The sequence below is a fragment of the Pongo pygmaeus genome, chromosome 2, assembly GCF_028885625.2.
Source record: "Pongo pygmaeus isolate AG05252 chromosome 2, NHGRI_mPonPyg2-v2.0_pri, whole genome shotgun sequence".
NCBI lineage: Eukaryota > Metazoa > Chordata > Mammalia > Primates > Hominidae > Pongo > Pongo pygmaeus.
Window position 1 is genome coordinate 207,219,047 of NC_085930.1, and position 12,125 is coordinate 207,231,171.

Here is a 12,125-nt window from a genome sequence, read left to right on the forward strand (position 1 = left end):
CTTGTGTTCTCTTGAGTAACATGTACTGTTTGGTGGGGAGTAATTTTTTTCTTGTGACATTCCAGTCACGACAGAGGTCATTTCAGAACAGTGAACAGTGCAGGCCCTAACCAGCTCACCCTTAGAGCACCTCACCCTCAGAGCAGCAGCACCAGCACTCGAATTTTCGACAACGGAAATGTTCTATATCTTCATCTTAGCTTGACTGAGAAACTGAATGTTTAATTCTCACACTTCACTAACATGTATTAATAGTGATTCCTTCATCTTAGTGTACGTTTGAATTTTCACTTTCTCCGATTAAAGTGAGAAACAGGTCAGATGCTATCCATGAGAAATAGGAAAGAATGGTGCAGTAGAGACTCACATTTAGTGTTCTTAGGCCCAGGAAACATAAGATGCTCTTAATCCACCCACAATTTCCCTTCCCCTGCAATCATCCAGAGCATGTTTTTTGGAAAACTAACCTGTTCTTCCATCAGTAGAGGTTGCTTGGTGCCTATTTTATCACTTTCACAAGAACATCTGTGCTCTCTCTTCACATGCAGCAATAGTTATTTCCAACTGTCAATCAAAATGGACATGCAAATTGTCCACACTATTCATAGAATCCCCCTGGATCTCATTCATGTGTATCCAGAGTACAGGAGTTCCAGAACACAACCCTCTTTATAGGCCAGGAAACGGGCAGCAACAACGATAAGTTCATCCAGCTTTATTGAAACCTATTACAGAAGACAATCCAAATAAAACCACTGTCTCCTGTAGAAATCTGAGTTATGTTTTACTACAAAAGAATATAAAACACATTAAATTACAGTGTGAAGGAATTTTAAAAATGAACAGTGTATCCTCATTAAATGTTTGCAAAGTTTCTTCCTGAGCACTTACAACTAGTTATAGCTCTTTTAAAAATTCAGATTTCTACACTCAGTTTAACATGAGACATTCACACTATGGTACTTCAGCCCCAACTTTCACGGACTATTGGAAATTAGAAGGTACTTTGTTGCTAAGTGAAAAAAATTCACATTTTTTTCATATCAGGGAAAATTATACTGGACTTAACAGTTTTAAATGAGCAATAACTCAGATATATTAGAGAAAAATCACCTCTTGCCTTACAAATACCAAATAAATTCCCTAGACTCCCCTCCCCTGTAAAGACCATCAGCTCACTGTGAAGGCTTGAGCCTCAGTAGGTAAAATTTGAGGAAAAAAATGAGAAATGGCTAAAAGAGGCATCTCCTGCAGGAACCTTCTGTGACTGTTAAACATTCCATCTTCAAGCTCCCTTTTTAAACCCAGTCCATTCCCAACATCACTGAAAATGAAAAGAATAAATTTGCTGGTCCTCATGTCAAGGCAGTGTTTTCATTGTCTCTTGATATTTTATCCCATTTCCTATTGACAACATCTCCCCTACCCCTGAAATTATTTAGAGGTTCCCTCTATGACAAACCCTTGCTTTTTTTTAGCTTGAGATATAACATTGACATCTTTTGAAAAACGTGTTAGTAAATACTCAAGTTCTGGCCTCATTTCCTGATGTGTAAAGCATGGAAGCAGTGCTGTCCTGTGGAGACTGCTTTTGCACCAACTATACAGGAAGGTCCTTGACCTCTAAGCTTGCCTTTAGAGGTTAGAATTCATAGAAAACAAATTCTGTTGTCAAATACCTGTTCCTAATTTTGTGCAAAGCAATACAACATAGCACAACTCCATTTGTTGTTTTTTGTTTTGCTTTGTAGAGACGGGGGTCTTGCTGTGTTGCCCAGTCTAGTTTCAAACTCCTGGCCTCAAGCTATCCTTCCTCCTCAGCCTCCCAAAGTGTTGGGATTACACGTGTGAGCCACCATGCCTGGCCCCACCTCCATTTATTAGGCTGTCTCATGCAAACTTAAAATTAAAAAAAAAATCCCAGGCCCCAATGTAGATCATGAACCTCCTTAAGACTCATTATGGTAAAAACAAATTTTTAAGTTTTTCTGTCTTTCTAAAAGTGTAGTGGTTATGGCTAAAGACTAATCAACATTATAGATCCAATCTGTTGTCAAAGAACACAATTTCTGACCTGGTAACAAAATTGTTCTGATAATCTGACACATGGCCAAGATTCTCAGACAAGAATTAAAGGCATTCTTTTGGATTCTGTCCTTTAATAACTTTCAGAGGCTTCCAGCTCAGTAAAGACACTGATCAAATCTTGGTAAAAATGGGCTCGTTTGCAGACTTTAGGTGATGTTCTTCAACAAATTCAACAGGCCAAAGGAGTGTTTGTCACTGACGGAGCTCTCACCACTCACTGGTTCTGTGCCAGTTTTCCATAGCCTCCTCTCCCAGCATCGTAGTCCTGCCGATACTCATCCCGAACCTTTAATGGAAAGAATCCAGAGTTACAGTATGAAAAAGAATGGTGTAACAAATATGCCTCCCACAAACATGTCAGACAAACAGTGAAACCTGTTCAGATGCCACAATGTGAACATTTCAAGCAGGACATAAGCACTTCAACTCACTTCAGTGCGTTTTGCTTTCATTCTAGATGTTCCTGCAGGTGGAAGATATCTAGCCCTAGCAGAAGTTCAAGAATGGTTGCTTGTTAGAAACGTACAGAACATACCATTTCAGGGTTTAAAAAAACAATTCACCCAAACCGTTGGGTGGTTTTCAGATCCACTTCAAGCCAAGGTTATAGACACAAAGTTATTTACAAAAGAGTAAATACAGATTGCCAAAACACCTGTCATTGTGACTGGAATCCCAGGCAGTGGCTGAGCCCAGAGACCCTTCTCGCATACCTGGCCCCCAGATCGCCCACGGCCGTACTGCCTGCCCTCCTTAAAGCCTGCGTCCCAGTCTGTGCGGATGATTCGGTCATCCAGACGCGTTCCATTTATGTACCGCATGGCGTTTTCCGCATCTGCGCGTGAGTAATATCTTAAGTATTAAGGAACACTAGCATTTTTCCAGACATTTCTGGAAATAGGGCAACAACATGCAAATGAAGCTGAGTTGTTAAAAAGTACAAGAGCTAATCCAACCAGATGGAGTTCAAAGACAGTAATTCAGCTTGCACAGGCCTGTTTGCGATTGGTTTGGAAGCACATAGAGTCAAATATGACACGTATCCATGGCTACACTGATCATATTTCTTGGACATTCCTGTTGATAATTTTTGGTCCCATCATCTCTGTATTTTGGTTTGCAAAATATACATTCAATGCAAGTTTAGATCACTGTACACTTCTTATCCAAGAAACAAGTGCTATATATTCAAGTTAGGTGCTATATATTCCAAGGCACCCTAATAAGGAGAAGGTCACCGTGCACATGGAATTGTGCTGCACTTCACTAAAGGAAAGACTCAAGGTATCACCAAGGTAGCAGTTCCCAAACCTACTTAATCAGAGAGACCTCCCTTTAATTAAAGGGGAAGGCATTTAATCTCAGACAAATAAAAATAAGACAATAGTGTTCTGAATAAACCATCTGGAGAAACTAGTATCTTTGATGTTAGCAAGCCAAAATAAAATCTCTTTTCATTCTAGCATTTGGGAAACCCGTGTATCCCCAAGACAAGCCTGCAATCTGGGAGAGAAGCCCTGCCTGGGTCCAGTGAGTCAGCATTCTTTTCCTTAATTATGAGCAGAAATCCAGGGACCACCAGACACTTAAGGAAAAATTTCAACCGAAACAAACATAATTCAGGGCACAGGAAAAAATTCAAAAGATACATTAGATTGGGTCTGCAAAATTTCTCAGAATATTAAATTGAATGACCAAAACATAAAGTAAAAAGAACACAGGATAAATCCAAGAGGTCCAATACTTAAGAGAGTCTGAGTAAGGGAATTAAATGATCACAAGTAAATACAGTTTTGGTTTGTACCTATACAATCAGCTTATATACATCTATATAATGAAATACTATACAGCTATTTACTTAAAAAATTTTTTTCTTTAAAGATGGGGTCTTAACCCGTCACCCCTGCTGGAACACAGTCACAACTCAGTGTAGCCTTGAACTCTTGGGCTCAACTGATCCTCCTGCCTCAGCTTCCTGAGTAGCTGGCACTACAAATACCAGCCATCATGCTCAGCTGTACAGCTATTTTAAAAACAGACCTACATGTGCTGAAATGGAACAATAAAAAATAAAAAAATGATTTTAAAAACAGCACATGAAATACACTACCGCACACCCACAGGGTTACTTCTTGAAAGACGCCCAAGAAACTGGTAACTGACTGCCTCTGGCAAAGGGAATTAGGGATTTAGAACAGTACAAGATTTTTATATTTTCACTACATTCTTTGGAATTTTTTTTTTTTACGTGAAGGGCATTCTTGAAAAACTGTTTTTGTTAAAGAACCATAAAGCACGGATTTCAGAAAAGAATATAAATAGTATCAGCTTTACAGTATAAGAGCAGAGACACACTGGGTGGAAGGTAGGAGGGAGATGAAGGAAAACGGGCAAGTGCAGGGACGCTTATGAGCTACCACTCCCAGCTCTACCCTGGTTCAGCAGCTACATTAGATGCACAGGAAGGATACTCCACAAAACAGAATCCACATGCTGTTTTCTTCATTTTATCCAGACCCATAATGATTTTCTTTATGTCACCACTTTTGCTGAAGAGTTCATAGATTTGTTCTTCAGTTGTGTAAAAAGAAAGATTTCCAACATACAACGTGCAGCTTTTCTTCAGCAATTTTTCTTGCTCTTCATTGTCACCCTAGAATTTCAAATAGAGACAAAAGTTAAGCAACTTCAGAGCCTTGCTTAAAGAGTATTTCTAAGTACGGCAGAAACATGCATTCATTCTGATTTGGAAATCAAATTCTCTCATCCCAGCCTACCACAAATCCCTTGCCCAAAAAAAGGGGGATGTTCACATTCTGTGAAGCACTTATGCAAAGTCCAGACTCTTAGTAGAGACAAGGCTCAAAAGTTATACCACATACAACAAAGTCACTTCCACGCCAGACTGCCACACAAGCGGCTTGCCTTTTCCCTGCACACATCATATCCTCAGCAGTGCATCCTTTAAACCCAAGTTTAGACTCTGGACCTTGACCCAATATATGACAAAGGGCCCTTTTATCCTCTGTAGTGAAAAATAAGTGGATTTTCAGAGATAGAGTTCCTCTTTTAATAACCCCATAGGATTGTTCAAAGCAACAACTTTGATGCTTTACATGCTCATATATTTTTTTCTCTGAGTTTAGGGAAAAAATGTAGTGATCACTAAAAACAAAACAGAGCTCACTTTCTTAATGGGCTTTCAAATTGGGATAACAGGATGAAGCCAGAGACTTAAAAATATAACTGGGCTTCATCCAACACACCTGACAGACAAATCCCTGGGTCCAAAATGGCTCATTGGGGTCAGGCATGGTGGCTCATGCCTGTAATCCCAACACTTTGGGAGGCTGAGGTGGGTGGATCGCCTGAGGTCCGGAGTTTGAGACCAGCCTGGCCAACATAGTGAAACCCTGTCTCTACTCCAAATACAAAAAATTAGCTGGGCATGGTGGCGGGTGCCTGTAATTCCAGCTACTCGGGAGGCTGAAGCAGGAGAATCGCTTGAACCTGGGAGGTGGAGGTTGCAGGGAGCTGAGATCGCACTACTGCACTTGAGCCTGTTCAACAAGAGTGAAACTCTTATCAAAAAAAAAAAAGAAAAGTCCACAGGACAGTAGTCATTGTATGTTAAAAAGAGGTTTTCGGAACTTTGGAGTGAGACATTAGAGAAAGTAAATTCCTTTCATTTTACTGCTGTTACTGATTTGTTAACATGGAGAGGAGGCATCTTTTTCTTTCTGCTTTTCTCACACATGTAAGTAAGATCCAAATAAATAGCCTACAGTTTTAAGATAACTGTGGTGTAAGTACTTAAAGTATATTAATATGGATTCCATTCACAGAATGCTAGAAATTCCACGACAGTATGGCATTACCATCTAAAAAAAGCTACAGGTTTTCGACTGAGGAGATGAGTAACAGACAAAGTCAAAAGTTTTCAGTTTTCATCTCACAGGATGCTTTAAGTTCAAAATGGTCAGGATGTGGAACTGTCTCAAGCAGTGACTGTAAAAGCGGTAGAAGTGGAAATCATGCCTGGCACTTAGGCATCCCAGCACTTTGGGAAGCCCAGGCAGGTGGATCGCTTGAGTCCCAGAGTTCGAGACCGGCCTGAGCAACACAGGAAGACCCTGTCTCTACAAAAAATTAGCCGGATGTGGTGGCGCGAGCCTGTGGTCCCAGCTTCTCAGGAGGCTGAGGTGGGGAGGATCACTTAGGCTCAGGAGGTTGAGGCTGCATGAGCTGTGATTGCGCCACTGCACTTCAGCCTAGGCAATAAAGTGAGACTCTGTCTCAAAAAATAAAATATATTAACTGAATAAATTTTTTTTTTTTTGAGAAGGAATATCGCTGTGTTGCCCAGGCTGGAGTGCAGTGGCGCGATCTCACTGCAACCTCCACCTCCCGGGTTCAAGCGATTCTCCTGCCTCAGCCTCCCGAATAGCTGGGATTACAAGCGCCCGCCACCACGCCCGGCTAATTTTTGTATTTTTAGTAAGACGGGGTTTCACCATCTTGGCCAGGCTAGTCTTTAACTCCTAACCTCGTGATCCACCCGCCTCAGCCTCCCAAAGTGCTGGGATTACAGGCGTGAGCCACCGTTCCCAGCCTTGACTAAATAAATTTAAGAGCTTCCCTAATTTGGCGTCAAACAAAATTTCCTTTTCCCTACTCTAGTAACACATTTCACACATTCTCCACACTTACCCTCTGCTATATGCGCCCCTTCATTTCCCAAGTCACAAGGAGATTTTTCCCTTTTCTGAATCCTCACTACAGGGGATTATGAGCTCGCAGAGTGCAGAAACTGTCTTCCCTCTCCCTCTAGGGTTTAGCACAAGGCTTTGGCGACAGCACTCAATAAACGTTTACTAAATAATTGGGTTAATGAGTCCCGCCCCGCCAACCCCCCAACCGTATTCCATCCCTACCTCTGCTGATACTGAAAAGTCTACTTTGAATATCTGCTGCCTCCCCTTTTTCCACAAAATACACTGTGATATAGTCCGAACTAAAAATTTCCCTCTTCTGAAATCCAGCAATTCTCCGATCTTTACATCCATCCGAACACCCTCAAAGTGCCTATCTTGGCAGGTCCACCTCCCCACTCCGAAGCTTCCCCGAGGGCGGAGTGAGGACTCCACTTGTGTCTCCCACGCACCGCGTACAGCTTCCGTAACACCATCCTCCCAGAGAAGGGGCCCGAAGCGCCGAAGGGCACTGCTTCGCCGATTTAAAAAAACAAAGTAAAAAGCCCCGCATCTGCATCAGGAAGGCGCCTCTATCTCTGGGATAGAGAAGGGCACCCCTCCCCCTTGTTACGTAGTCATCTGCCGAGGCGGAAACGGGAGCCACCACTACCACCACCGCTCAAACCTCTCGGCACTGGCTGGGGTACAGGGAGCGGCTGCGAGCGAATGGGAAAGCGAGCCTCAAATTCCCTGTCTTCCAGAGAAAGTGGCTTCAGCGATATCCAAGCGCCCTTCCTGCACCCATTCCCTGCCTCGCCAGCAGGCACCGGGGCCCCACTTGGCGTTTGCGGATTGCAGCTGAATGGGAGGCGACACAATGAGACAAGAGCAAACCGTTTCTCAGCGTTCTGGCCCAGGGCCTTCCCGTCTCGCGGTCCGGCCTCCCTCACCCGGAAGTGCTGGTCCCGGTACTGGCTCAGCTCCACGTAGGAGTCGCTGCGCAGCGCCTTCAGGAGGCCACCCGACATAGTGCAGAGAAGCGGACGAGAATGCAGCGACTCCCGGCACGAGGCTGCGTCTGCGATGGCGGAAGCGGAAACGCGCGGAGGCGAGCATCTCATTGGACCCAATCCGAGGGCGGCAGTGTCGTCATCAAGCTGCGCGGGGGCATATGACGTCCGGGTCGGGCGCCGCGGGGCGGAAGACGAGGGCGGCGAGGTCGGGTTCCCGGCGCTTGGAGAAGATGGTGCTGCGGCGGCTGCTGGCCGCCCTGCTGCACAGCCCGCAGCTGGTGGAACGTCTGTCAGAGTCGCGGCCTATCCGACGTGCGGCGCAGCTCACGGCCTTCGCACTGCTGCAGGCCCAGCTGCGGGGCCAGGACGCGGCCCGCCGCCTGCAGGACCTCGCGGCTGGGCCCGTAGGCTCCCTGTGCCGCCGCGCTGAGCGATTTAGAGACGCCTTCACCCAGGAGCTACGCCGCGGCCTCCGAGGCCGCTCGGGACCACCACCAGGTAGCCAGAGGGGCCCTGGCGCAAACATTTAATCCTGGGCTGTGCGGGGCCGAGGCCGCTGACTTTTCCTTCCGGGCTCTACAGTGGCCTCGACGTGGAGGGGTCGTTCCGGGCACTGCGCGCGGCTTCGAATCCCGACTCGGATTGTTGGCCTGCAGACATCCCACGCATAAGAGCGTAGGCCAGACCGCCGGCTCCGTTGAAGTCTTGTGATTGGACAAGACACAGTGTGGAGAAAGACCCCTAAGCCTAACAGAGATGAAGGTAGGCTGGGTCCAGACACGGCACCTGCGGAGAGCCACGGACCGAAGCCAGAGAGCCTTTTCTCTGCAAATGGGACTGAAACTCTTGACAGATGCTGCCGAATCTGCACTGGTATAGCAGGACACTTAATTCCAGGGACGATATGGATGAAAAGACACCCCTACAGCTGCCAAATTCCTTTGATTAAATGTATGAGCTGGTTGATAGGCATGAATATGATACTTCTCAGGCAAAATGTATTAAGCACACCGGGGACTGTAGGCCTATGGTAATAATAAACGTGTATTTTATGAAATGAGTCTTTTGTGCTGGGACTTGCTCGTTGCACTCTGTGTTGTCTCACTTATTCCTTACAACGACGTTCACATGAGGAAGCAAATTACTTCTTGGATTTTTTTGTAGAGATGGGGTGGTCTCGAACTCTTGGGCTCAAGTGATCCTCCTGCCTCAGCCTCCCAAAGTGCTGGGATTACAGGCAAGAGCCACTGCGATAGAAACAGGCTGCTGCTTAAGTTGCCCCAAGTCTTGTGAGCAGAGGCATTTGACTCCAGGGCCTAAGTTCTTAACACAGCTCTGCAGCATTTACTCTGCAGCATTACTCTGCAGCATTACTCTGCAGCATTACTGATACTCGATGCCTTCCTTCGCCAACCCCCCACCATCAGCCATTAAGACTACTGTCTAGGGGCAGGGCCACCAGAGGCAGGAGGATCGCATGAGCCTGAGATGAGACCAGCCTGGGTAGCATAGCGAGAACCTTTCTCAAAAAAAAAAAAAAAAAAAAAAAGACTACTGCCTGCCATAGAAGGAGTTACCTGGACTCCTATCCTGTGGGGAAAAGAAGGAGATCAGATTGTTACTGTGTCTGTGTAGAAAGAAGTAGACATAGGAGACTCCATTTTGTTCTGTACTAAGAAAAATTCTGCCTTGAGATGCTGTTGATCTGTAACCTTACCCCCAGCTCCCTGAAACATGTGCTGTGGCAACTCAGGGTTAAATGGATTAAGGGCTGTGCAGGATGTGCTTTGTTCAACAGATGCTTGAAGGCAGCATGCTCGTTAAGAGTCATCACCACTCCCTAATCTCAAGTACCCAGGGACACAAACACTGCAGAAGGCCGCAGGGACCTCTGCCTAGGAAAGCCAGGTATTGTCCAAGGTTTCTCCCCATGTGATAGTCTGAAATATGGCCTCATGGGAAGGGAAAGACCTGACCCTCCCCCAGCCCGACACCCGTAAAGGGTCTGTGCTGAGGAGGATTAGTATAAGAGGAAGGAACGCCTCTTTGACATTGAAACAAGAGGAAGGCATCTGTCTCCTGCCCGTCCCTGGGCAATGGAATGTCTCGGTGTAAAACCTGATTGTATGTTCCATCTACTGAGATAGGGAAAAACCACCTTAGGGCTGGAGGTGGGACATGCGGGCAACAATACTGCTCTGTAAGGCACTGAGATGTTTATGTGTATACATATCTAAAGCACAGCACTTAATTCTTTACCTTCTCTATGATGCAGAGAGACCTTTGTTCACGTGTTTATCTGCTGACCTTCTCTCCACTATTATCCTATGACCCTGCCACGTCCCCCTCTCTGAGAAACACCCAAGAATGATGAATAAATACTAAGGGAACTCAGAGGCCGGCAGGATCCTCCGTATGCTGAATGCTGGTCCCCTGGGCTCCCTTTTTTCTTTCTCTATACTTTGTGTCTCTTTCTTATCCAAGTCTCTCGTTCCACCTAACGAGAAACACCCACAGGTGTGGAGGGGCAACCCACCCCTTCACTACCCCTCATTTTAGAGGGTCAGGGATACAAACTAAGACTACGGTCCAGCTAGTTAGCGGACCCATGATTAGGAAATCCATTGTATATAGAAATGTCCTGTCATTTGAAGCTCCTAGCTAAATTTCTGATTTTTTTTTTTTTTTTTTTTTGAGACAGGGCCTAACTCTTGCCCAGGCTGGAGTGCAGTGGCACAATATTAGCTGTCACTGCAACCTCGACCCGTTGGGCCAAGCGATCTTCCTCCCTGGGACTCCCAAGTAGCTGGGATTACAGGCCCATGACACTGCCCAGCTAATTAAAAACTTTTTTTTTTGTTTTTGGGGTTTTTTTTTTGAGACGGAGCCTCACTATGTCACCAGGCTGGAGTGCAGTGGTGTGATCTTGGCTCACTGCAACCTCCACCTCCCGGGTTCAAGTGAGTCCCCTGCCTCATCCTCCTGAGCAGCTGGGACTACAGGTGCGTGCCACCATGCCTGGCTAATTTTTTGTATTTTAGTAGAAACGGGGTTTCACCACGTTGGCCAGGATGGTCTCGATCTCCTGACCTTGTGATCTGCCCATCTTGGCCTCCCAAAGTTCTGGGATTACAGGCGCGAGCCACCGCACCGAGCCACAATTTTGTTTTGTTTTGTTTTTGGTTGAAATGGCATTGCACTTTGTTGCCCAGGCTGGTCTTGAACTCCTGGCCTCAAGCAGTTCTGCTTCCACCTCCCAAAGTGCTGGGATTACTGGTGTGAGCCACCACACCCAGCTCTGATCATTTCTGATTAGGCAGCACAGTTAATCGTGCAATCTAGAAAGCCTGAAGCCATCGGAAAAATTGAGGCTGGAAACCAGACACTAGCTGAGTGTTGTGTGTTCTCTGCTCTCTGGGGCAGGATGGGAGGGCTTGAGACCCACAGTTCTTCTAAGGAGGAAGAACATCTGGCTCCCTAATCTGGGAGAATGACCCTTTTTTTTTTCCCCAAGACAGAGTCTTTCTCTGTCTCCCAGGCTGGAGTGCAGTGGATCTCGGTTCACTGCAACCTCTGCCTCCAGGGTTCAAGCGATTCTCCTGCCTCAGCCTCCTGAGTAGCTGGGATTACAGGTGCGTGCCACCATGCCTGGCTAATTTTTATATTTTTAGTAGAGACGGGGTTTCACCATGTTGGCCAGGCTGGTCTTGAACTCCTGACCTCGAGATCTGCCCGCCTTGGCCTCTCAAAGTACTGGGATTACAGGTGTGAGCCACCATGCCCAGCCAGGAGAATGACTCTTAAGGACAAGGTGCAGAAATGGTTGGAGAGTTTCCCACCACCTCTCAGGAACAGGAGTAAAAGAAAGTAGGGAGAAAATCTCCAGTGCTATTATATATTTCAAACATTACTTGTTTGCATAATAACCAGACACTGAGACAGCAGGCATCAGAGTGCCGTGAAGTACAACACAACTCCCACTTCCATGCTTGAAGAGCTTTGTGAGAGCTGTGCCTGTCGAGGCAGGGGACGTGTACTGTGGACTCCAGGAATGACACAATGTTAGCTGGCAGACACCTCAAAGATCTTCTGATTCCAACAGACAGGGAAGTGGGGTGGGTGAGTGGAAGGGGCTTTCTCAAGATCATACAGCGAGGGGGTGACAGACCAAGGGGCTAGAAGTTGGGTCCCGTGGATCTGGGCCACCTGTTCTCTTTACTTCGTCTCACTGACGTGCACATATTTCAATAGGCAGATGGGTCTTAGGAAGCCAGAGGGTTGTCGTGACAGCAAGGGTAAGGCATCATGGGAGGTTTGGGAGAGGTCATCG

At 46.1% G+C, this 12,125-nt stretch overlaps 2 protein-coding genes across 5 annotated transcripts; one reads left to right on the forward strand and one right to left on the reverse strand.

Annotated features, from left to right (window-relative positions):
* Window positions 1–700: 700 nt before the first annotated feature.
* On the reverse strand, window positions 701–7,903 carry NCBP2 (nuclear cap binding protein subunit 2). Of its 4 annotated transcripts, none has more exons than XM_054480548.1 (4): window positions 7,733–7,903; window positions 4,560–4,741; window positions 2,802–2,940; window positions 701–2,374 (listed from the first exon to the last, which is right to left on the reverse strand). In XM_054480548.1, the coding sequence occupies exons 1-4, from the start codon at window positions 7,901–7,903 to the stop codon at window positions 2,303–2,305; spliced, it is 564 nt and encodes a 187-aa protein (XP_054336523.1). In that variant the 3' UTR covers window positions 701–2,302. The 4 variants fall into 4 exon arrangements, with proteins under 4 accessions (XP_054336523.1, XP_054336525.1, XP_063517452.1 ...); XM_054480550.2 differs by having other exon boundaries at window positions 7,253–7,734; XM_063661382.1 differs by having other exon boundaries at window positions 701–2,940.
* Window positions 7,904–7,953: 50 nt separating this feature from the next.
* On the forward strand, window positions 7,954–8,852 carry NCBP2AS2 (NCBP2 antisense 2 (head to head)). Its single transcript, XM_054480559.2, has one exon. The coding sequence runs from the start codon at window positions 7,954–7,956 to the stop codon at window positions 8,323–8,325; it is 372 nt and encodes a 123-aa protein (XP_054336534.1). The 3' UTR covers window positions 8,326–8,852.
* The last annotated feature ends 3,273 nt before the right edge of the window (window positions 8,853–12,125 follow it).

Bases quoted from the DNA above. Each gene is read 5' to 3' on its own strand.
- NCBP2 (XM_063661382.1), bottom strand. From the start codon at position 7,903: ATGAGATGCTCGCCTCCGCGCGTTTCCGCTTCCGCCATCGCAGACGCA. The intron at 4,742-7,732 runs GTGAGGGAGGCC...TTGAAATTCTAG, and splicing joins ACCGGGACCAGCACTTCCGG to GGTGACAATGAAGAGCAAGA. The intron at 2,941-4,559 runs GTATCCTTCCTG...TTAATACTTAAG, and splicing joins TGTGGATTCTGTTTTGTGGA to ATATTACTCACGCGCAGATG.
- NCBP2AS2 (XM_054480559.2), top strand. From the start codon at position 7,954: ATGACGTCCGGGTCGGGCGCCGCGGGGCGGAAGACGAGGGCGGCGAGG.